Source organism: Pipistrellus hanaki (genome assembly GCF_964339955.1).
Source record: "Pipistrellus hanaki genome assembly, chromosome: 20".
In the NCBI taxonomy this organism is placed as follows: Eukaryota; Metazoa; Chordata; class Mammalia; order Chiroptera; family Vespertilionidae; genus Pipistrellus; species Pipistrellus hanaki.
In genome coordinates, this window is record NC_140522.1 from 1,240,414 (window position 1) to 1,262,086 (window position 21,673).

General features: G+C 41.4%; 2 protein-coding genes across 14 annotated transcripts in view; one reads left to right on the forward strand and one right to left on the reverse strand.

The window, feature by feature from the left end:
- CFH (complement factor H) overlaps positions 1 to 21,673 on the reverse strand; it is a 132,458-nt gene that overhangs the window by 78,275 nt on the left and 32,510 nt on the right. The gene's annotated exons all lie outside the window — the stretch shown is intronic.
- LOC311614133 (complement factor H-like) lies at positions 1,061 to 19,329 on the forward strand. 2 transcript variants are annotated; one of them, XM_084868685.1, is made up of 16 exons: positions 1,067 to 1,219; positions 2,614 to 2,787; positions 3,697 to 3,891; positions 4,300 to 4,476; positions 6,516 to 6,698; positions 8,311 to 8,487; positions 9,177 to 9,356; positions 10,316 to 10,498; positions 10,612 to 10,794; positions 12,267 to 12,443; positions 13,246 to 13,422; positions 14,127 to 14,333; positions 16,172 to 16,348; positions 17,826 to 17,999; positions 18,226 to 18,408; positions 18,939 to 19,329. In XM_084868685.1, exons 1-16 carry the CDS (start codon positions 1,162 to 1,164, stop codon positions 19,133 to 19,135), a joined length of 2,802 nt encoding a protein of 933 aa, XP_084724811.1. In that variant the 5' UTR covers positions 1,067 to 1,161; the 3' UTR covers positions 19,136 to 19,329. The 2 variants fall into 2 exon arrangements, with proteins under 2 accessions (XP_084724812.1, XP_084724811.1); XM_084868686.1 differs by lacking the exon at positions 8,311 to 8,487 and having other exon boundaries at positions 1,061 to 1,219.

Consider the following 21,673-nt stretch of genomic DNA (forward strand, 5'->3'; position numbering starts at 1 on the left):
CCTCTCCTTTCAGATCCCTGCGTGATACCAGAAAAAAAAAAAAATCATGAATGAAAAGAACATATGGTCAAAAGGGAAAGATGACAAAAACTCTTATGCAAAATCAGGGGATAGCGTGGAATTTATGTGCACATCAGGACACAAGGTGGTGGTGACGTCAGTGTAGTCATTTCAAGCTGCAGGTCGCTAAGGGACAGTGGAGTTCCCAGGTGGGAATGAAGGAGCTTCACTTGTACCAAGACCATAGTTCTTCCCTGTCGTGAGATACAGAGCAATAAAGGGCAAGGGAGTAACGGTGTGGCTCTGCCTCTTCAGTCGGATGTTTAACCAAACAAAACACGGGAGCTTAGGATATTCTGGGGGAAAGAGCGCAATAAAAATTTGTATGTGAAAATTGACCCTTCTGGTGTGGTTCAGTGGTCACAGCGTTAGTCGGAGGACCAAATGGTCTGTGGTTCAAATCCTGGTCAACGGCATGTACCTGGGCCGCAGGTTCGATCCCTGTCCCAGTCACAGCATGTACAGGGCACAAGCAACAGATGTGTCTTTCTCACATCGATGTTTCTCTTCCTCTTTATCTCCTTCTACCACCTCTAAAAACAAATAAAACATATAAAACAAGTTGAGTATCAAGAATGTGCTGAAATCCTTGGGCTTGGTGGTGTGGTCTGTGGTGAGTTTACAAAAAAAAAATCAGTGCTGCCCTACAGACAGGACCCTACACTGTGCGGACACCCTGGCTGGTGTCCACTGACCCCTAAGACAGCAGCCGGGTGAGAGCAACGAGAGGATAAAAGACAGTCACAGGCACATGCAGGCAGAGCTATTCCCACCGAACCTCCTGGTTGAGAAAGAGCCTCCCCCATCCTCAAGAAGTGGTTCAAGATTAGAGTTTTGGAACCAGTCCATTCTGTCCCTAAGGAAAGCTATGAGTACCTGTCAGGGAAGTAACTCAAGAGGTGATTGTGAAATCATTCATGCAAATTTACAGATATTGCAAAAGTCTTTGAACTTTGATATCTATCGAGTGACCCCAGTCAACCAACTTCCCGGCACTCTCACTTAAATTCAGAGCCACACTTGGTAACGGCTCATGAGGCAGATTTAACCCCAAACAGCAGCACCGGACCATCTGTGCTCACACACCCGGGGAGGCCCACCATGCTGGTCCTGGTCCAGGTCATCCTCACCCTGTGGGTCTCCTGGGCCCGTGGACAAGGTGAGTTGAAGCATTTAGCTCCTTCTTAAGTAGGATTGGACCTTTTTCGTTTGCCTTTACTTCTTGGAAAATCCTTACCGAGGGTGTATTTTCTAATGAACCTTAGGGAAAGGGAGCAAGGGAGGGAGAAGGGGGAGAGAGACACACACACACATCAATGTGAGAGACACATGGACTGGTTGCCTCTCACACAAGCTCCAACCAGGGCCCGTGATGGAAACTGCCACCGATATGTGCCCTTGACCAGGAGTTGAACCCACCAGCTAGGACTATTTGAGGGTCATTTACCAAAACTTCGGTCTCTGCATTCATTAAGGGACAATCTCCCACAAAAAGTCATTTGCAGGAATGATGAAAAGTACCAAGACCGGCTAAATACAAACCACCTTTGGCCCAATTCATCCATCCCTGTGCAAATGGATGTGTCTACTGATTCACAGCATGGAGTGCCAATACAAAACTATTATTCGTCTTCCAAATCTTCATGGTGGCTTCTAACAGTAGGAAAAATGTGGCCTCACATGTTTGTTCAGTCTCAGCTGTTATTGTTTTGGCTAGAGGCACCGGCCCTGGCAATGGTTTACCAGCACCATTGGCTTTAATGGAGATTATGAGAGCAGGGAATTACAATTTGTCAAGGGATGTATGCCCACTGCTCAAAAGCAACCACCAGAAGTTCTTCTATTCTTAACTAATTTATTGTATGCCCAATGGTATTTGGTTGGTCTCTTAGGGAAACTTGTTTTTATATGTGTCTCATGGCTTTTGACTTCAAACATTGGTGTTAAGTGTGGCTATACGGCTATACTGTGTAGTGAAAGCTGAGATATGTAGACTGGACTGCAATGGGAGCATGAAAATCTGATAGATACAGCGGATTAAAGTGAGAAAAAACATGCACTAAGTATATATTTATTGATTTCAGAGAGGATGGGAAAGGGTGAGAGAGTTAGAAACATCAGTGGTGATTGAGAATCATGAATAAGCTCCCTCCTCTGCCCTGCCCCCACAATGGGTATCAAGCTCCCAACCTGGGTATGTGCCCTCAGTGACAATCAAACCTTGACCTCCTGGTTCAAAGATCACGCTCAACGCCTAAGCCACACCGGCCAGGCAGAAATAAACATAGTTAAGGCTCATTTGAGATTCCTGTCGATTAACATCACCCACTGCATAGGGCAGCCATATTTTACTGAACCCTGCGTCTAGGTGGCCCAGATGTTTTCTGTCAGTTACAATATAACCGTGGCTAATATACGCGTAAGGACAGGGAGCTCATTTGAATGCCCCTTTGCACTTTGGACAGAGGGAAAAAAAGACATTCACTGATTTTCGTGTCCTGGGTGACTTTCAGGAGATTTCATATGTACTTCACATGTCCCTTTACTTTTCAGAATCTGCCTGTGACCCTCCAAGAATTGCAAACAGTCACTTCCTTGCTGACAAGAGCGGATACAGAGTGGGAGACACAATCACATACTCCTGTAAAAGTGGCTTTTACCCTCCCACCCAGGGAAATACGGCAAAATGTACTGACAAAGGCTGGGATCCTTCTCCAAGTTGCAGCTGTAAGTTCCCTCCATCTCTTGACCCGCTTCTTAATTCTGCAATTCCTTCTCTTGAACTTAAAAATAAGGGTGATCTGTCTGGCCTGCGTGGCTCAGTGTTTGAGTGTTGACCCATGAACCAGGAAGTCACCGTTCAATTCCTCATCAGAGCGAGTGACCTGAGGGCCCAGAGGCGCCTCCAGAGCATCGCTGACCTGGTCACACACAGTGCCCTCAGCCACGTGAACTCTTCAGTAGAGCGTCTGCCCCTAAGTCCAGCCTCACTCAAGGGAGGGCATGGGGCTCCCTTGTCTGAGGGGGTTAGTGTGGGAGACATTGTGCACCTTCTAAAGCCATCCCCTGTCACACACGCCCCTCGGTCCACAGGGCATTTTACTCCTGGGGGGTTGCCCCTTCCCCAGTGTTTTCTGTCTCTGCAATCTCATTGCTCTTCCTTGTATGTCAGTTCTTTGTCGAAGGGGCCCACACTTCAGCTGGATCTTCCATGGTGACACGTGAAATGGTACACATAGCATGTCCATGGCTCCGTGTTCACTCAAGGCCAAGGCCAAACGAATGTGGGCAGTCAGGTGCCTTACAGAGGAGGCCGTGACCACCGTGACACTGACCCCAGTTTGCAGAACAATAACAAGGAGAGTGACCGTCTATGTAGATAACATTGACCTCAGTGTTGTAGTCAGGTGTACACTATACTGATTCGGTATTTGCATACGTTGTGAAATGATCAGGGAACAAGTGTTACATCATCTGAAGATTATAACCTTTCTTGTCCTAGAAAGCCTAATGCAATGAGTGCAATTTAATTATGTGCCTGTGAGAATATAATTCATCAATGAATCAAGGTATCTCTCATAACGTTCTTAAGATAAAACGTGACTTATGCTGTGTTTTGTTTGTTTTACTTGCTAGTTAAGCCCTGTGACTTCCCAGAAATAAAACATGGACGCCTACATGGGGAAGATAGATATAGACTATCCTTCCCAGTATCCGTAGGAGCATGGTATTACTATTACTGTGATGAAAACTATGAGACTGCTACAGGAAGCTCCTGGGATTACATTACTTGTAAAACAGATGGATGGAGCCCGAAACTGCCCTGCCGCAGTGAGTGAACCCCTCTGTCCTGTGCACGTGGCAATAGTTCAGAGCGGAGAGAGCAACCATGAGCACCGCTAAGCCTGGCGGGGAGAGTGGGTGGGAGGATGAGTCTCTGAGCAGAAAGACCGATACTGTATTTCTCTTTCATCAAGAATAAAACTTCTTCATTAGCAGCATGAGAAATGGAAATAGATCTACAAGCCTACCTATAGCATTTATACATACTTCAATTGTGGAAACTACAGATAAATACCACTTAATATGGATTTTAAAAACACTTGGTAGCAACTGTCGTGTTTCTTAAGTTATGTGCTACTTTTGGATGCTTCTGCATTCTAATTTAGATTTATAAAGATAGTTTTCAATTTTTTTGACCCCACTTATGTGTTTTTACCATCATTTTATAATTCTCAGGAAAATGCATTTTCGATTATTTGGAAAATGGACATCGTCCACAATCTCCACAAAAATATTTGCAGGGCCAATCTGTAAAAGTTAATTGCTATCGTGGCTACACGCTTCCAGACAAGCAGACCTCACTGACCTGTACGGAGAATGGCTGGCTCCCTCCTCCCAGATGTACCCGTGTCGGTAAGGAAACTGGTCTAACAGCCAGTCTGTTCGTGATTGTCTAACACTCACCTGTAATAGCTGAGGCAAAAGTTTTCTATCAGCCCCTTGTTTTGGCAATGGCCCTACTTGGTTTTATTTTCTCAAGGGTGTTGGGTGGAAATACCAATCTCTTTTTTTCTGTTTTATTCTTTATTGGAAAACATTTTGAAAGTTCAGTCTAATTAAGTGTTTAGACATTTCTGTATTACTTGCTCTCCTACCAGAGACCATTAAGTGAAAACCACATTAGATTCTTTCACAAGTTCAATCTTAATATTGAACCCTGTTGGCCATGTTTCAGTGTCCAGATTAAATAAAATTCATAGAAATGAAATGGGAACACAATATGTCTGCTGGGGTGTTGGGCCATGCATTTTCTGAATGACAGGCAAGGGAAGTTCTGGTCACCTTACCTGAACTTATCCACACTCTTTATTATTCTATTACTAATGATTCATATTTACTCTTGAAGTAATGGCTGCTATTTTGCATATATCAATATGTGGCACATGCTTTAAGACAGAAAGGATGTAAAAAAAAGACCATATCCTGCTGGTTTCTGTTCCAGAGAATATTTTGAACATTATTCTCCTCCTCCTCCTTCAGTTTCTCCTCCTCCTGCTTCTCTCTATCCTCCTCCTCCTCTTCCTTTTTTTCCTCCTTCTCCTCCTCTTTCTCCTTCTCCTTCTCCTTCTCCTTCTATGAATATTGTAGGACAGGTTTCCACTGGGCTTTGTCATTCTTTGGTAACTTGGCCATTTTCCACGCGAGGCTGGTTTTCCAATGAATGGGGCTGGTGTGGGCGCCATTACACAGAGGAGCGGACTCAGGGTCTGGATGGAGAAGGCCTCTTTGGCCTCCCTCCTCAGTGATTTGAGTTTAAAGACCTGTTTCCACGTGACTGGTGAATAGTCATGTTTCCAGTGCTGTGTGCACCCTGGATTCTCAGAATCTGTTGTTTTCTGGAAGGCCTTGCCTCTGGTAGTTGTGCTCTGCCCATTCTCTGGGGTTCTGCCCTGCATCTAGTGGAATGCCTTCACAAAAGGATCTAGGGATCGCAGAGCTCTCTCCCTCCTCCAGGGGTCTTTCCTCTCTGCTTATGGTCTTCAGCGTTCAGTGGTGTCGGCCTCTTTGGGAACTGGTGCTGGTTCCTCCTATCCAGTAGGACTGGCATGTCCTGGGCTGTGATCTGGAAAATCCCCGCCTCCCAACCAAGCCCCAGTGAGAATGGAGAAGCCGTGGGGTGAGCTTGTGTCTCGGGAACCTTCGTTAGGCACTGGCCATGTCCATGTGCTCACAGGGTCGTTTTCATGGATTTGGCTCTGCTTCCTCCTTGTCTGTGGGGCTGGCACCCTCTTCACTTGTTCGTTCTTTGTCCATTTTAGTGCATATTTTCAATGAGCCTCCTTTTCACTCGGTACATTTCCTCTAGTGTTTGGGCTCCAGTTGATTCCTGCTCAGGTGCTTCTGTTTTCAGTTGGGTTTTCCGTTATCAGCAGGAATGGGGTGTGAGTGAAAATGGGGGTCACATGTGTTTAACGTGGACAGTTTGCTATTGTGACAGAAGCACACGCAGTGACATGCCCAGCAGATGGAGCTGCGTAGCACACCCATCACCTCACTGAGGTGCCATTGCTTCCCATGGTGAGAGCGCTCAGGTACACCTCTTAGCAAGATTGAAACCCAATGTGTCATAGGAAAGGGCCAGCACTAGGAGAGCTCGGGCATACTGGGGCTTCCAGAATCACGAGACAAACAGATTTGTAATAATTTCCCACAAGGCATCCTGAGTGTTTCCGATCCGGCTTAGTCCCCCCAAGTGTATTCAATGTCTAGATTTCACAGTTTTGGAAACTCATAACCTACTTTCTCCGTCACAATGCTTTGGATGAATAGGAATTTCCAGGTTTTCACTGACAAATGCCCTTATTTCTTAGGTTGTAATGCTGTGTGAGTCCTTAGGAAACTGTTTGCCGACCATATGCTCACCTTTTCCTTATGCTCTCTCTTCCTTTTAGCAACATGTTTAAAGTCAAACGTAACCATCGAGAATGGATTTATTTCTGACTCTCAGTCTACATATTTTGTAAATCAAGAAGCAAAATATCAGTGCAATCAAGATTATGTAACAGAAGATGGTCACACATCCGGGCATATTACATGTCTCCAGAAGGGATGGTCCGCTCAACCCAGATGCATTAGTAAGTCCTCCATGACTGTGGTGTTCATTATTTTATTGAACAAACGTTTACTCTAACTGATTTCCTTTTTGTGAGGTGGTAGAAGCTGACGTAGCTCTATTTGAAAAAGCTAAATAAGATATTTGGGAGAAAATTCATGTAATTTCCCTTTGTCTTTTACAATGAATTACTAGTAGGGTAGACATAGGTCCATCATTCCGTTCAAGGTTTATCCACCATAAAACATCCTGAGATTTTCAGGCTGCCGAGGGGCCTGTGTGTATTCCGCTGTGAGCTCATGCATTTGAGCTGAGGTCCTGTCCTTTGTACCCATTGTCAGGTGACCAGACTTCCCTTTCAGAGACTTTGTTCCTACACCTACCAGTTAGGCTTTGAAGTGAAATGTGGGCGCGTTGAACACAGCTGTAGAGGAATGTCACGTGTGTGGTTTATGTGTCCGATGCTGCAGGGGCGATCATCTTCTGAGACATCACTTCCTGTAGGAACCCTGCAGGGATGTGCAGTGAGTGGAGACTGGGAGATGCATCTGGACAGAAGCAGAGTCGCTGTGGGGAGAGAGTTCTCTGCTTCATGGCCTCCAAGTTTATGAACGTTCCCTGCGACTGTTTGCTGATTTTTTCTTATTCATCCCCAAGCCACGCAGTGGTAGTTTTCATTCACTTTAAGTGAATGAAATGCCCCAAATCTATTGTTTTTTTTCTGCTTTCCATTTCCATGGTTACCATGGGATCCAGTGAAAGAAAAAATGCTGAAAGTTGCATCCATATCAGACCCATTTTATATTAAGTTGTGGTCAACTATTCATTACAACACTCTCATTAGGAAAAAAAGAAATGTGTCTATTATTTTTATTAGTATAGTTTTAGTCTATTTTTTAACACTTTAAACTAACGAGCTGCATAAAATGTTGTAAATTATTTAAACTTTTATTAACACGACTCCAATATAGTGTTAGTGAAAATTGAGACCATCTTTTAACATTTTGCTTTCTTATACTAACTATAAATATAGAACTACCTTTACATTCGACCTTGAAAAATATAAAAGAATATATGTCATTCAAAATATCTGAAAAAGCTAAATTAGCATGTGAGCTTTAAAAGTTATTATGTGTTAAAGGAGAATTGTATAGAATGTTTAATCGTATGGAATGTTAAGTTTATTCTCACTGTTGAAAAATAACTTTTTGTTGGACTAATTCATTTTTCCTGGCATATATGTCACAACTACTAATAACTTTGGCATCTACACTCACAAAATGCTATTCTGCTTTGCCAAAAAAAGTACAATGCATCTATTATGGCTATTTTATTGCTAACATGGAATCAATATCTAAGTTTAATTGCATTGACAAAAATATTCTTAAAATAAATGTTTTTGGATAATTTAAGTGATGGTAAAACTGCTGTGTAGAAATACATGCTTTTATAGTGAGTAATGATTTTAGGACAGTGATTTATCACTAGTATGCTTAGATTACTTGTATATGATGCATAATTTATTAGCACATGCTAAGTGATAAAGCTTTTTTATTCTTGGGATGAAGCTTACATAATTCAATTGTCCGTTTAATAGTATTAGAAGTAAAATCTTGAATTCTATTATGCATTAGAATCTTGTGGCATGCCAGTATTTGAGAATGCCAGAGCCAAAAGTAATGGCACATGGTTTAAGGTCAATGACAGGTTGGTCTATGAATGCCGGGATGGATATAAAAACGGAAAAGGAGGCACCACGGGCACCATAGTGTGTGGTGAAAATGGTTGGTCTGATGCAGCCACCTGTCATGGTAAGTACTGATTTTCAGGATCACCGAAATAAACAAAATGTGTGTGTAGCCTATTCATTACCACACTCTTACTTTGCACTCCATGGTTTGCCAAGCAGGTGTTTTGCGATTCTAAACACAACCTTTTATATGATGTAAACATGGGTACTCGTGACCCACATTATATGTTTTCCCACTTCCTCAGCAGTTCTCTCCCGTGCTGCTTCTTGACACCTCCCAGCTGAGGGTTCATTTCTGCAGGTCCCGACAGGATTTCCTTACTTTCCGATTGGGAATAGTTCTGAGGACAGTTACAGGAATTTCCTGCATGTCTGCCAAGCTGCTGTCTGTTTTCCGGGGTTAGAAATAGAACGTGCATCTGGGTGGATCCAGGGTATTCCAACTCATGGGGACAGCATGTGTAAAGCTTTGAAAACCAAACAATCCTTGGAATTATTGATAAAATCAGATCCAATATAAGAGAGTTGATATTTCAAGTAAGTTTTCAGGACACATCTATTGCTATCAGAGGGTCCCCTATGAATGTGAGGGATGTGTCAGACATAATAGATAACGCGCTTCCAGGGAGAGTCTTTATTTGATCCTCTCTGTATATGTAACACCCAGCCACTAATTTTTGCATGACATGTAAAGTTTACTTGGCACAGATTGGTCTTATGTTCTCATTAAATTATTTACCCTTTTTATAGAAAGAGAATGCATCATTCCCGATATAGAGCAGGAGTTACTTGCTCGGCCTCAGAAAGAGAAATATGTCATTGGAGACGTGTTGAAATTCTACTGCAGAAATAGATTCCACTCTCTTCTTGGACCAGATTCAATACAGTGCTACCACTTTGGATGGTCCCCTAATCTTCCGACATGTAAAGGTGATTATTTCTCTGACACTTGCTCAAACAAGAATTAGGATGTTGGATACCAGCTGTTCTTTTCCTCTCTCGGTATTCTGTTGGCTGCCAGTGTGCCTAGAATTCAGTGCATAAGCCAGGAATGGATGTTGGGTAGTAGATACCTCACACTTCCTTATTTTAGGAAGTCATCTTTAACTGTCTTTGGACTAAATATTGGAAATCTCCATCGATGGACATCTTATGCGACGCTAGAGTGAACTCCTTAGTCATAATTATTGCATAACTTCCAAAATTGGTATTGGATATTTCTATCAGCATGGATCTCACCTCAAGTTTTCCTGAGAATTTCTAAACAATATTTAAGCATCGTAGAGTTCATTCAATGCCATATACCATATAACGTAGAGGTAAAATTTGTTGATCAAATGCTTGCCTCCAATGATTTTTATTCCAAAAAGTTTTGATGAAATGTTTTCTTGGAATGTGAATAGTTAAACGATGTTATCTCGTTGTTGATTTACATATAGGTTTAGATGGTCTAGAGCAGGGATGGGGGACCTTCTTTCTGCCAAGGGCCTTTGAATATTTATGACATCATTCACAGATCATGCAAAATTATCAACTGAAAACTCTTCCTTCTGGAATTGGTCAAACATGTAATTAACTCACCTCTGATGCCTTGGCAGGGCCAGACCCGATGATTTCTCGGGCCTTTTATGCCCTCGGGCCAGACGTTCCCCACCCCTGATCTAGAATAGCAAACGTTTCCTGGGCTTACATTTCTGTCCCACATGCTAGTTCTGTATCATAGCAGAACTGGGAGACATGCATCTGGCGTAAACACCATTCTGTTTCCTTTCTCAAAAGGTAAGTTAGATAGCAAGTCATAGATTATAGAAAAAATCTCTTGATTTTCCTGGATTGTCAGTTGTACAAGAGGCACTTTAACCTTTACTTACATAGAATTTCTACCATAGAGGAAGTACAATCCTGTGATCAACCTCCTCGACTCCCCAACGGGGCAGTTGCAGACACACCTAAAGAGCAATATGAACACGGTGAGGTGGTGGAGTATGCCTGCAACCCCAGGTTCCTGATGAAGGGCGCTAAGAAAATCCAGTGCGTGGACGGAGAGTGGACACCCTTGCCCGTGTGTGTTGGTAATGTATACCCACTTTCAATGGTTAGACTTACGTCATCACTTTGTGTTTCTCTTCATATAAAGACCTCACTTGTACTTGAAAGTTGAATGTTTGTTATGGGATTTTCACAGAGGAGCACAGTACATGTGGAGACGTACCTGAGCTGAAGGACGGCGAGGTCATGACCCCAGCACGGCCCTCCTATCACCATGGAGACTCAGTAGAGTTCACTTGCAGAGACGACTTTACAATGGTTGGTCACAGCTCAGTTACCTGTATTAAGGGAAAGTGGACCCAACCACCTCAGTGCATTGGTGAGAAGACCCTTTTATAATTGACATTTAATAGCATTGAATGTTTTTCATTGTGAAGCTCTACATGCAACCATATTTTTGAAATGTCAGCTTGCAAAGTATAGTGAATCAAACATTAATTGTTTATAGTTCAGTAGTGTCTATAAAGGAAAAATAGAAACTAGCAATAGAATTTTATGTGTCTGTCACTAATATTGACATTGTTTATACCTATGAAGCTAGATTTTACTTAAAGACATATGATTGAAATATTCTTCTCTGATGTTTATTTTGTACCTCCCTATCATCTTGCTTTTCACTCTATTCAAGATGTTTCTTTTCCCCTGATAAATTAATTGTTTCAGAAAACAAGCATCTTTAGACATACCACAACCATCACACCTTCTTTTGACTACAAGTCTTCCTTCAGTCATCAACTCTTGAAGAATGCGACTCATTTTGTCTCCTTCAACACTCTGGATCCATCCCCAAAATAAGACCAACTCTCAAGCCTCTTGTCTGTTTTAAATTAGCCTCCTTGATTTTATATATATATTTTTAGGTGGCATTACAAAATCATTACTTTTCTTTGGCCAGTTGCTTGACTTTTCTATGTTCTGTTTATCCTCACCTGACTCTCATCATTAACAAATTATGAACAAAAACTTCCTAAGATCTACACTGATGCCTTACCAAATTCAGAAAGGATTGCCACCTGCATTGCATTTTTTAAATATGTAGCTATGTATGAAAACTTTTGTAGTTTCTAAAACATACCAAAACTAGCATAAATGTGTTATTATGGCTATACAATATTATTAGATATAGGATGACATGATGCATAAAATAGCTTCTCAAAGATCCTAAGAATGTATATACAAAATAGGTTACGATGTAAAACACAAACAAGCAATATCTTATCCTAGTTTTTGGTGATCGTGAAAAGATATGCTGAAATATTCACATTCTGTTTCCTAAAATTTAGACCAACCTGTTATTGAACATTAAATTTATTGAAAAATATATAATAAAACTAGGAAATTCACATAGTCTATTTCCACGGATAATTTTGCCTTTTTAACACATTAAGGTTATGGACTAAAAATAATTTAGAGATATTTGAGGTCAAGAAAAATGGATGTGAAAATTTATGGATTTCAAATGGGACCACATTTAGTGATGTAGGACTCTTTCTTATGTAGATCAGATAAAAGGTGAACCCAATGTTCAATCAGTCCCCAAAGGGCAACATGTCTTTATAATGACTATTGTCCCTGAAATTTCAATACTGGACATAGGAGTGTATGTTCACACATTGGAGCCCATCTCATGCAACATGATCAGGAAGAACTTTCCTGGTGGAATTTATGGTCCTAAAGTCCTATTTCATTAGAGTCTGGACTCTATAGTTGTTGTGTTGTTTTTCTGTTTTTTGTATTAGTTGCTTGGATTTTCATAATTAGTGTCTTCAATGAAATGTTTTAATTTTACAGCAACAGGTGAAATCAAGACGTGTAAACTATCCAGGGCAATTGCCTCTGAGACAAAGTTGTCAGATCGGGAGAACTATGAGCATAATAGGAAAATCAGTTACACATGTGGGAGTAAGTCAGAGCAGAAACACTCAGTCTGCATGAATGGAAAATGGCAGCCTGAGGTGACCTGTACAGGTGAGCTCTTCTTTAGATAATTCCCAAAATGTGCTTTTTCTTCCTCCCTTGTAAAAAGTGTCTCTTTGTGTCTGAAAATTTTTTTACTATGTATTATGACAATAATTATGAAACTGGAAGGAAATTTAGAAACTAACCAAAACACTGTCCCTGAGTATGAATTGTATCATTTGCCTTGGTCAGCTATCAACACACCACCCAGCAGTACAGTCACATTGGGCAGTGGGTGTGCTTGTTAATATTGGAATCCTATTGCTACCAAGTTCTTACCTTCAGATGTGCCTATGCCTCCTGTAACCTGTGCATTTATCTAAGCATCTAAGGGTGTACACATCTATTTACCGATCTATCTATGTCTGCATCCACCAATCGCTGTAGGAATCCACCCATCTAGGCTCATGTCTGAGTCTTATTGCACCACCAATCCCAGTAACATTGGGTTTATTTCACTTTTCATGCCTGTATTGATCTTCTTGAACTGGAGGGCACCTTGACCCACTATCAATATTTTTACCAATTTCTAGAATATTCAGAAAGCCTTTTACATAAGCTAAGCTACCCAAGATGGATCACAGTGGAATAAAGGAAAGAACCTACAGGGAAGGCCTTGGGAATATAAGCCCAGTGAGGTATGTTAGAGTGACAAACAAGATAGAAAGATAACCTATTGAAGCACAGAACAGAGCATTACCGTTTGGTGTATCCAGGTGCATTATGATTGCTCATTTCAGTCACTGAGTTGTTGTTCTAATATTTTTGACTTACGAGTTTTCATCAAGAAATCTGATGTTAATGTTTTTAGAAGCACCACGATGTCCACCTCCACCTCAGATCCCCAATTCTCAACCTACGACCCTCACAGTGAGTTATCAAGAAGGAGAAAAAGTATCTATCCTCTGTCAAGAAAACTTTCTGATCCAGGAAGGAGACGAAATGGTGTGCCAGGATGGACGATGGCAGTCAATACCGCGCTGTGTGGGTCAGTAGTGGGTCGCTAACAATAGAAATGTCTTTCCGATGAGGGTATCCCCTTTCCTCCCACCCCAACCCGGCTTTGTGTAAAGGAACTAAATGAGCCCCTTTCCCCTATCCATTCCACTTCATCTCCAAACAGTACATACCATCCAGGTGCAGAAAACAATAAGCATTATTTCACTTCTAATGGGAAATGAATGCAAACAGAAACTTCCAGTGACTGTGGAAATGCCAAAGTTCTGTCTATGGGTATTTCACTCCTCAAGAAGAACAGCAGGAGACTGAAGAGGCATATGGGACAAATGGAGAGTAGCATCAACTTGGTGGGCACATCTAGCTTTGCAAGTTTCAAATGTTTTTAATTATGACATACTTTAATGTGTCCCAATGTCCCTAGGATAAATAACAAACAGTGCTGGTTTTATTTTTCAATTTAAACATTATCTTTGCCGAAACGGGTTTGGCTCAGTGGATAGAACGTCAGCCTGCAGACTCAAGGGTCCCAGGTTCGATTCCAGTCAAGGGCATGAACCTTGGTTGTGGGTATATCCCTCGTAGTTGGTGTGCAGGAGGCAGCTGGTCGATGTCTCTCTCTCATCGATGTTTCTAACTCTCTTTCTCTCTCCATTCCTCTTTGTAAAAAAATATATATATATTTTAAAAACATTATCTTTGTGCTTCTCCGTTTGATCTCTATCTTTCATATAGAAAAAACTCCATGTCCTCCACCACCTCATGTAGAACATGGAAGCATAAATTCATCCAGATCTTCAGAAGACGGAGGAGAAACACTGGAACCCATATATGAGCATGGCACCACATTAAGTTATATTTGTAAGGATGGTTTTGAATTATCTCAAGAAGGTGGGATAACATGCCACCTGGGAAAATGGAGTGCTTCCCCACAGTGTGTAGGTAAGGACAGCATGCAAACTAACGTTCTGTTTTGGTACAGGTCAGTAAGATAACCCATGTCGTCATCAAAGTCATGAGAAATAACTCTTTAGAATTATAAAAGTTTAAAACCATTACATATCATTTATATAGGTTTTAATGTTTACCAAATGATTTTTACATAAACAAATCAAGCCTTTTTTATTAATTTTATTGGCTCCTTATGAAATCACTTGTATTTCGGGCATTTTCCCCTACAAAACCTGAAATGTGATTAAATGAAACCTAACTCTTCAGATAAGTGTACCTGTTCATATTCCTGCATAGTCATATGGGTTGCAATGAAGGGTTTGTCGCCAGTTTCATAAAGATTTATGTTCTCCCTCCATTGTCCCTTCTGATCTTTTACAGTAGAGGATACTTTTCTTAAGATGATTCTCAATGTTTGTGTGTTTTTTTTTTCTTCTTTTTTTATTGCTCATGTTGATTAGAGAAGCATTGACACCCTCATTCTCAGGTGTATCACAGTTATCGTTCAAGTTCTTGCTCAGGCTGACAGCTGGACAGCCATCTTGGTGATTCTAGAAGCATTTGTGTGCCTTTTCTGTCATTTGATATTAGCGCCTGTGTGATCATTTGATTTCAAATGACAGTACCAAATATGACATGAAATGAAGCTCAGTTAATGAAATACACAGTCATTCTTTCTTTCCTTTCTTTTGTTTTTTGTTTTTTGTTTTTGTTTTGTTTTGCTTTTTATGACTTCCTTGTGGGCCACCCCCTGCAATTTCCAATGCTAATCCACCTTCCATGTTAAGCAGCTATCCACATGGGGAACAATACACGTACACCTGTGAACCCGGATTTGGGGTCCGTGGGCCTGCAGCTGTTGATTGCTCAGGAGGAAATTGGTCCCAACCACCAGAATGCATAAGCATAGTGTATTTCATTTTATTCTAATGCTAATGAATATCTTTAGTTCAGGGCATCCATGGTACAACCATAAAACTGCATTAATTCTAGAAGTTCTCTCTAAAAGTTCTGAATTCTGCTAGAGAATTAATAGAAGAATTAATAGTCATATGAGAAGTTTGGCAACAGGAGCCAAATTATTTCATTTGATGTCATCCATGTTCACTGTCCATGTGCTCTGATGGACATCCTCTGACTTCCCATCTCTTCCTGTGTCACGGCTGGTCCCTGCTCACCAACCTCATCAATATTCAATTCACTGAGAGTTTATCAGTTATCTCCTCATAAATCCATAATGCTCTAAGATGGTTGATGTAGCCAGGCCCACGAGGTTCGGTGGTTGAGCATCGACCTATGAACTAGGAGGCGACATTATAATTGCCAGTCAGGGCACATGCCAGATTGCAGGATCAAACCTCCAGTAGGGGGCGTGCTGGAGGTAGCCAACCAGTGGCTCTCGCTCCTCATTGATGTCTCTGTCTCTCAACTCCTCTTCCTTCCTCTCTGAAGTCAATAACAAGATAGTTATTTTAAGATGTGTGATGTAATTATGGGAAAAGATTTGGACAGAAGCAAAAAATATCAAATGCACATAGTGTCGGTGGCCTGAATGGACAAATAAGAATTTGGATGTAAGAAGTCTGGTCTCAATCAGGACCTGTATGCCCATCTCCTCAGGCTTTCAATAACACCATCTCCACGTTGCACTTTTGATAAATGTAAAATTATCCAATGTAATTGAGTCAAGATGGCTCACATTTTCAAGCTATTCTGAAAACTGCAGAGTAGGCATTGCATTGATGTGTGTCTATTATTCTGGAGTATAATTATTGCCTGATTTGTACTTTTTAAGATTTACTGAAAAGTCTCTGTTGTTGCTTTTTCAGGAAATACTTGTCCTAGACCACCCAGCTTTGACAATGCCAACCTCGTAGGCCAGCCGAAGAACTCATACAAGTCAGGAGCACAAGTGTCTTATAGGTGTTCAGGCTATTACCAAATGGAAGGATCCGGTACTGTACAGTGTAAGGAAGGCATTTGGATCGGAACACCCACATGCAAAGGTATTTTGGTGAATGGCTTCTAGCACCATTAAAAATAGACCTCGGGCCAAAACCAGTTTGGTTCAGTAGATTGAGTGTTGGCCTGTGGACTCAAGGGTCCCAGATTTGATTCTGGTCAAGGGCATGTACCTTGGTTCCGGGCACATCCCCAGTAGGGGGGGTGCAAGATGCAACTGATCGATGTTTCTCTCTCACTGACGTTTCTCTCTATCCCCCTCTCTTCCACTTTGTATAAAATATATATTTTTAAAAAAATAGACATCGGATCCGGTGTAGGCCAGATGAAGGAAGGTCTATGCCTCAACATGGAGGAATGGGATGTGTATCAATGGTGGGCATTGGAGCCCCCGAGCCCTGTTTCAGAGTGTGACCCCTGAAACGGCTGTGTCAGCATCTGGGGGAATGGGTAGAAAGTCAAATGCAAACTCACAGGCTCGCTCAGCCTCAGCCTCAGAAGCTCAGGGGTTGTGACCCCGAAAACGTAGCAATTCCCAGCGGGTTCTACGCCCTCTTTGGTTGGGAACCATAGTTTCAGCCTCTTACTGCTTTGCATCCCCCCGAACCCCCCGATGAGCTGCACAGAGCTCTCTGCAGTGCCATTAGACACTCAAGTCATCAAGTGTGTGTAGGGAACTGTAAACACATTGCACTGTTCTCTTTCCTCAGTTTCTGTTTGGATGTTTTAAGTGATCATCTTCTTTAGCTTCTTATTCTCTTAAGAACCTGGTACTCATTTTCTAAGGATCTAAAGTCACAATTCACACATGATGCTTGTGAACCACATGTGGCTGCCAAATAGCATGTTTGTTATGTGTTTCTTGGGTTTATAAATGCACTTTGATGTTATATCATCTACATGTATTTTACTAAACTTAAAGGAAAATATTCAGAAAAACCATCGTGTTTTTTTGTTTTGTTTGTTTTTACTTTTATAAATGTTTTAAACTTTTGATTGAACTTATTGGGGTGCCACTGGTTAATAAATGCTGCTGATATAATTGGACAGACACAAGCAAAAGAGTGATATTGGACCCCATCTTATACCTTACACAAGAATAAACTCAAAATGGATTAAAGATGTAAATGTCAGGTTATAAACTATAAAAACCCCAGGAGATAAAAAACATGGGCCATAACATCTTAGACATTTCTCACAGCAATATTTGTTTCTGACATATCTCCGCAGGCAAGCCAAACAAAAGAAAATAAACGAATAGGACTACATCAAACTAAAAAGCTTTGCACAGCATGATCATCATTTTCATTGGCCTAAAAATCTCTATTAACCTTTGAGAGAGGATGGGAAAGAAACTTAAGATGTAGAAAATTGCCTCTTACCAAAAAAAAAAAAAAAAAAAAAAAAAAATTGTCTCATCTTCTTTTTTTCAAACTTGCATGTAAATTTATGGAGACTTTCCATCTCAATTTCATCTAAACGATCGCTGCATTAGAGATCCATTTTTCCCTCTTTATTCAGATTTCTCCTGTGGCAGCCCTCCCCCAGTGCTAAATGCCTATGTACCAGAGGAGAAGTCTAGGTATCGACACGGGGAGACAGCACATTATCAGTGCAGGCACCTTCTGAGCCTCTTCGGGAATGAAGTGGTGACATGCTTAAACGGAAATTGGACAGACCCGCCTGAGTGCAAGGGTAGGGTGCCTCATTCTCCCCCCACCACCCCCCACACTCTGAGCAGCTTCTGTAAGCCCTTGGCCACTGTACTCCTGTCCAGCTGGCCCTCACTTGGTTACTCGGGTTTGTTGCTCTATCGTTTCCTGTAAGTGGGTTTGGGGCCAGGAGTTTGTGAGTGTAGCTACTCCGCAGCTTCCTTAAAATCCACTGCTCACCCAATAAATCAGACCATCTCCTCTCTTAGATTCCTCCGGAAAATGTGGGCGCCCTCCCGCTATTGACAATGGAGACATTATCTCGAATCCATTAGCAGTCTACGCTCCTGGGTCCTCAGTGGAGTATCAGTGCCAGGCCTACTATGTGCTTGCAGGAAACAAGAGAATAACGTGCCGCAATGGAGAGTGGTCTGAGCCACCCAAATGCTTGGGTAAGTCCTTTAGTATCCTCCTGGGCCCTGGGACATCCGTGGAATGAATGCCATGTCTGCCGCTTCCAACAGAGGACTGTGCCTCTTTTGTTGACCACCAAATAGCCATGGTCTGAGGGTATAACGTCTGAAAAATTCTTGAGCAACAGCAGCAAGAAACTATCATTTGTCTTTATTGTAATGCATTCCCCCAGCACCACTTATGGCCCCTCCTCCCTCTCCCCCTCCACCACCCCTTCAAGGGTTCTTTAATGGAAGCCCTTCAAAGGATAATTGACATTGTGAATGTTGATTTTAACACACAGGGATCACACGTTCCACAGAGTACCCACTTTCCATCACTGATAGTTTACAATGAGTTACAGCAACACGGTGGATTTTCAATGCAGTGGTTTGCAGAAGGGTTTGAGGATAAGTTCCTGGATCTGTGTAGAAGGTTCTACATGAAGGTGTAAAATTCTGTGGAAAATGTTTGTTTACTACCTAAAGTTTTATGTTCCTTTTTTTTTTTTTTTTTTTTTTACCTTCAGATGCATGTGTGATATCAGAAGAAGTCCTGGAAGAACATAAGATAGAGTTTAAATGGTCATATGAGAAAAAGCTCTATTCTGAAACAAACGATTATACTGAATTTAGGTGTCAATATGGCTATTCTCCCAAGTCACCAAGATCTGCATTCCGAGTACAATGTCGAGAAGGGAAAATGGACTTTCCCACTTGTTGGTAAAATGAGAGCTACACGGCAGTTTTCACATTAAAATCTGCACCTCCATTCACAATGTTTTAATATTAATCTAATTCTTCTCAATTTATTTTTGGGGTTGGGTGTGACTCACTTTTATTCATTAATCACGTTCGTGTTAAGTGCCAGGTGGGAGATGTCACTTCTCATAAGCGTCTCATTAAAGTGTGACAAACCAGGGTGCTGTGTGTTCCGTTCATGAAACATCTCTGGCCGGAAATTAGACGCCATGTCCTACCCCTCTGCTTCCCCCATCACCCTCCCAATGTTTTCAGCTTTCTCCATGATGGGTGGGGGCGTTCTGAGACTCTTATTCCAGAGACAATGGGGAAAATGCTTGTCTCCATCTTCACCTTAAAATCACTTCACAAACATATCAAAAACCAAACTGTGTCATTCCCCTGTTGGCAATAGATGGTAGAGGTTTTTACTTAGACTTGCTTATCTATCCGTAGCTCACTATACCCCCAAAATGATGAAATGCAACATCTTCTACATATGCATCTAGCAAACAAGTCATAAAGAGGTGTTAGATGCTAATCAGGGGCATAGCTATTGTAACATGGATATAAAAGCTGATAAAAATAAAATATCCAGTATAAACACGGCGACACCATCACCCAGTGTGCTGTGAAAAGTGAGCCAACGTTTACAGAACAAAGACTGGCCGAAAGCACAATGAGACACCTACCACAACTACAGTTCAGTCTATAATAATGACGGCGTAATATGCTAATTAGACTGGGCATCCTTCCAGACGAGCCTCCGGACAAAGCCGGAGGGAGCTGTATGGGAAGCCAGGGTCCCAGGTGCCAGAGGAAAGCTGGTGCAAGGAGCCGAGAGAAGGAAGGCCTACTCTTGCATGAATTTCGTGCATCGGGCCTCTAGTTTAAGATAAAAGAACAGTATTAAAAAATATTAAGATATAAGAGGTGTAGGCATTGGGGTTCAATTCTTATATCCTCCCATTCCTCTATCTTTCACACCTATCACCTTTGAACCACAAAAATGTGTTAATTTAAAATACATGCATACGAAAAGGAAGACAATACATGCTGAGAAATATGAAAAACTCTTTCATAATGATATGCGCATATATAGGGTCAGGGTAAGCTGCCGGAAGTGAAATTCATGGACCATCAAGCAATTCCATAGACATTTCCACTTCTTTGCACAGAGGGCTGTGATCAACCTGTGAGACAGTTCCCCTCTTTGGTAGATAACACATGGTACCTCAGTGTAGTTTAAGGTGCATTTTGGTATGAAAGTGCTTTTTTACACTGAAGATATTTATCTTCCTCATTAAGATACCTGTCACTTTTTCTATTATTATTACTTTTTTGTTTAGAAAGAATACTGTCATCACTTTTAATTGCACCCTTCTGTGATATAAATCAAAAGCATTTTCTAAGTTTGTTAACTGACTTCTGATTTCAGGTTAATTTTTGTGAGGCAGACATTTTTAAATTGTATGTTCTTATAATTACTACTCATTCTGTGCTTACTCTGTGTGTGGGTGTGTATTTCCGGCATCTCTTCTTCCCACTGGTTCAGGTGTTTTGTCATTCTGACACTTCCACATAGAGAATATTTGTCATTGATTTAGATACTTAGGAATAAAACTTTGCAATGTGCTTCTTTCTTAAAGATGAATTTTAGGATCATGTTGTCAGTGATATTCGATTTTGTTAAATAAGGAAAGTTTTCTTGAATCAAACTGAAAGCATGAATTAATTGCAGAGAATATACATCTTAATGACAGCAAGTCTTCAATCCACAAACATCATGGACGTTTTCATTTCTTAGTCTTGAAATTGTTTTTGCCGTATGTTTTGAAATTTGCAGTGTAGCAATTTTACCAATATTCTGTCGAATGTTATCCTTATATTTAAATGTTCATAAGTGATATTAACTTTAAAGATTCATAAATGACAATCATTTTTTAACATTCCTTTTTTAATGCTTTGTTTCTAATATAAAGAACATGCATTTGTGTATTAGTTCCAGTGGCTCTTTTTGGTGCAGTTCTTAAAGGCTTTCTAAGTTACAAATCTATATTTTACTTTCCTTATACAACTCATTTTCCTCCTTGCCTTAGTGAATTCAATATCACCTGCATTTCATATTTTATTATTAGGAAATACTCTTCATTATTCTCTGGTGTTTCTCTTTGGAATATCATTTCATTTAATACTAGTGTCCTGGGGCACAGACTTGGGCACATTGAAAGGAAATTAATTAAAAGGTGGCCTGAGGGGCGGGACTGGGCGAGAGAGGCTGGACACTCCGTGGAGCCAACTCACCACTGTCCCTCTCCAGCTGGCCGCATCTGAGGCAGCAGCTTGAAGGGTATCTGTGGAGCGAGCAGGATCCCTCTGGCAGTTGAGGTCCCTTGACCTGGCCTCCAGGTTTGGGCTGAAACTGGCTCTCTGACATCCACCCAGGGGTCCCAGACTGCAAGAGGGCGGTTCTTGGGTGACACACCTGGAATGGGGCTCCCTCCTCTCTGGTTCTGGGGTGCAT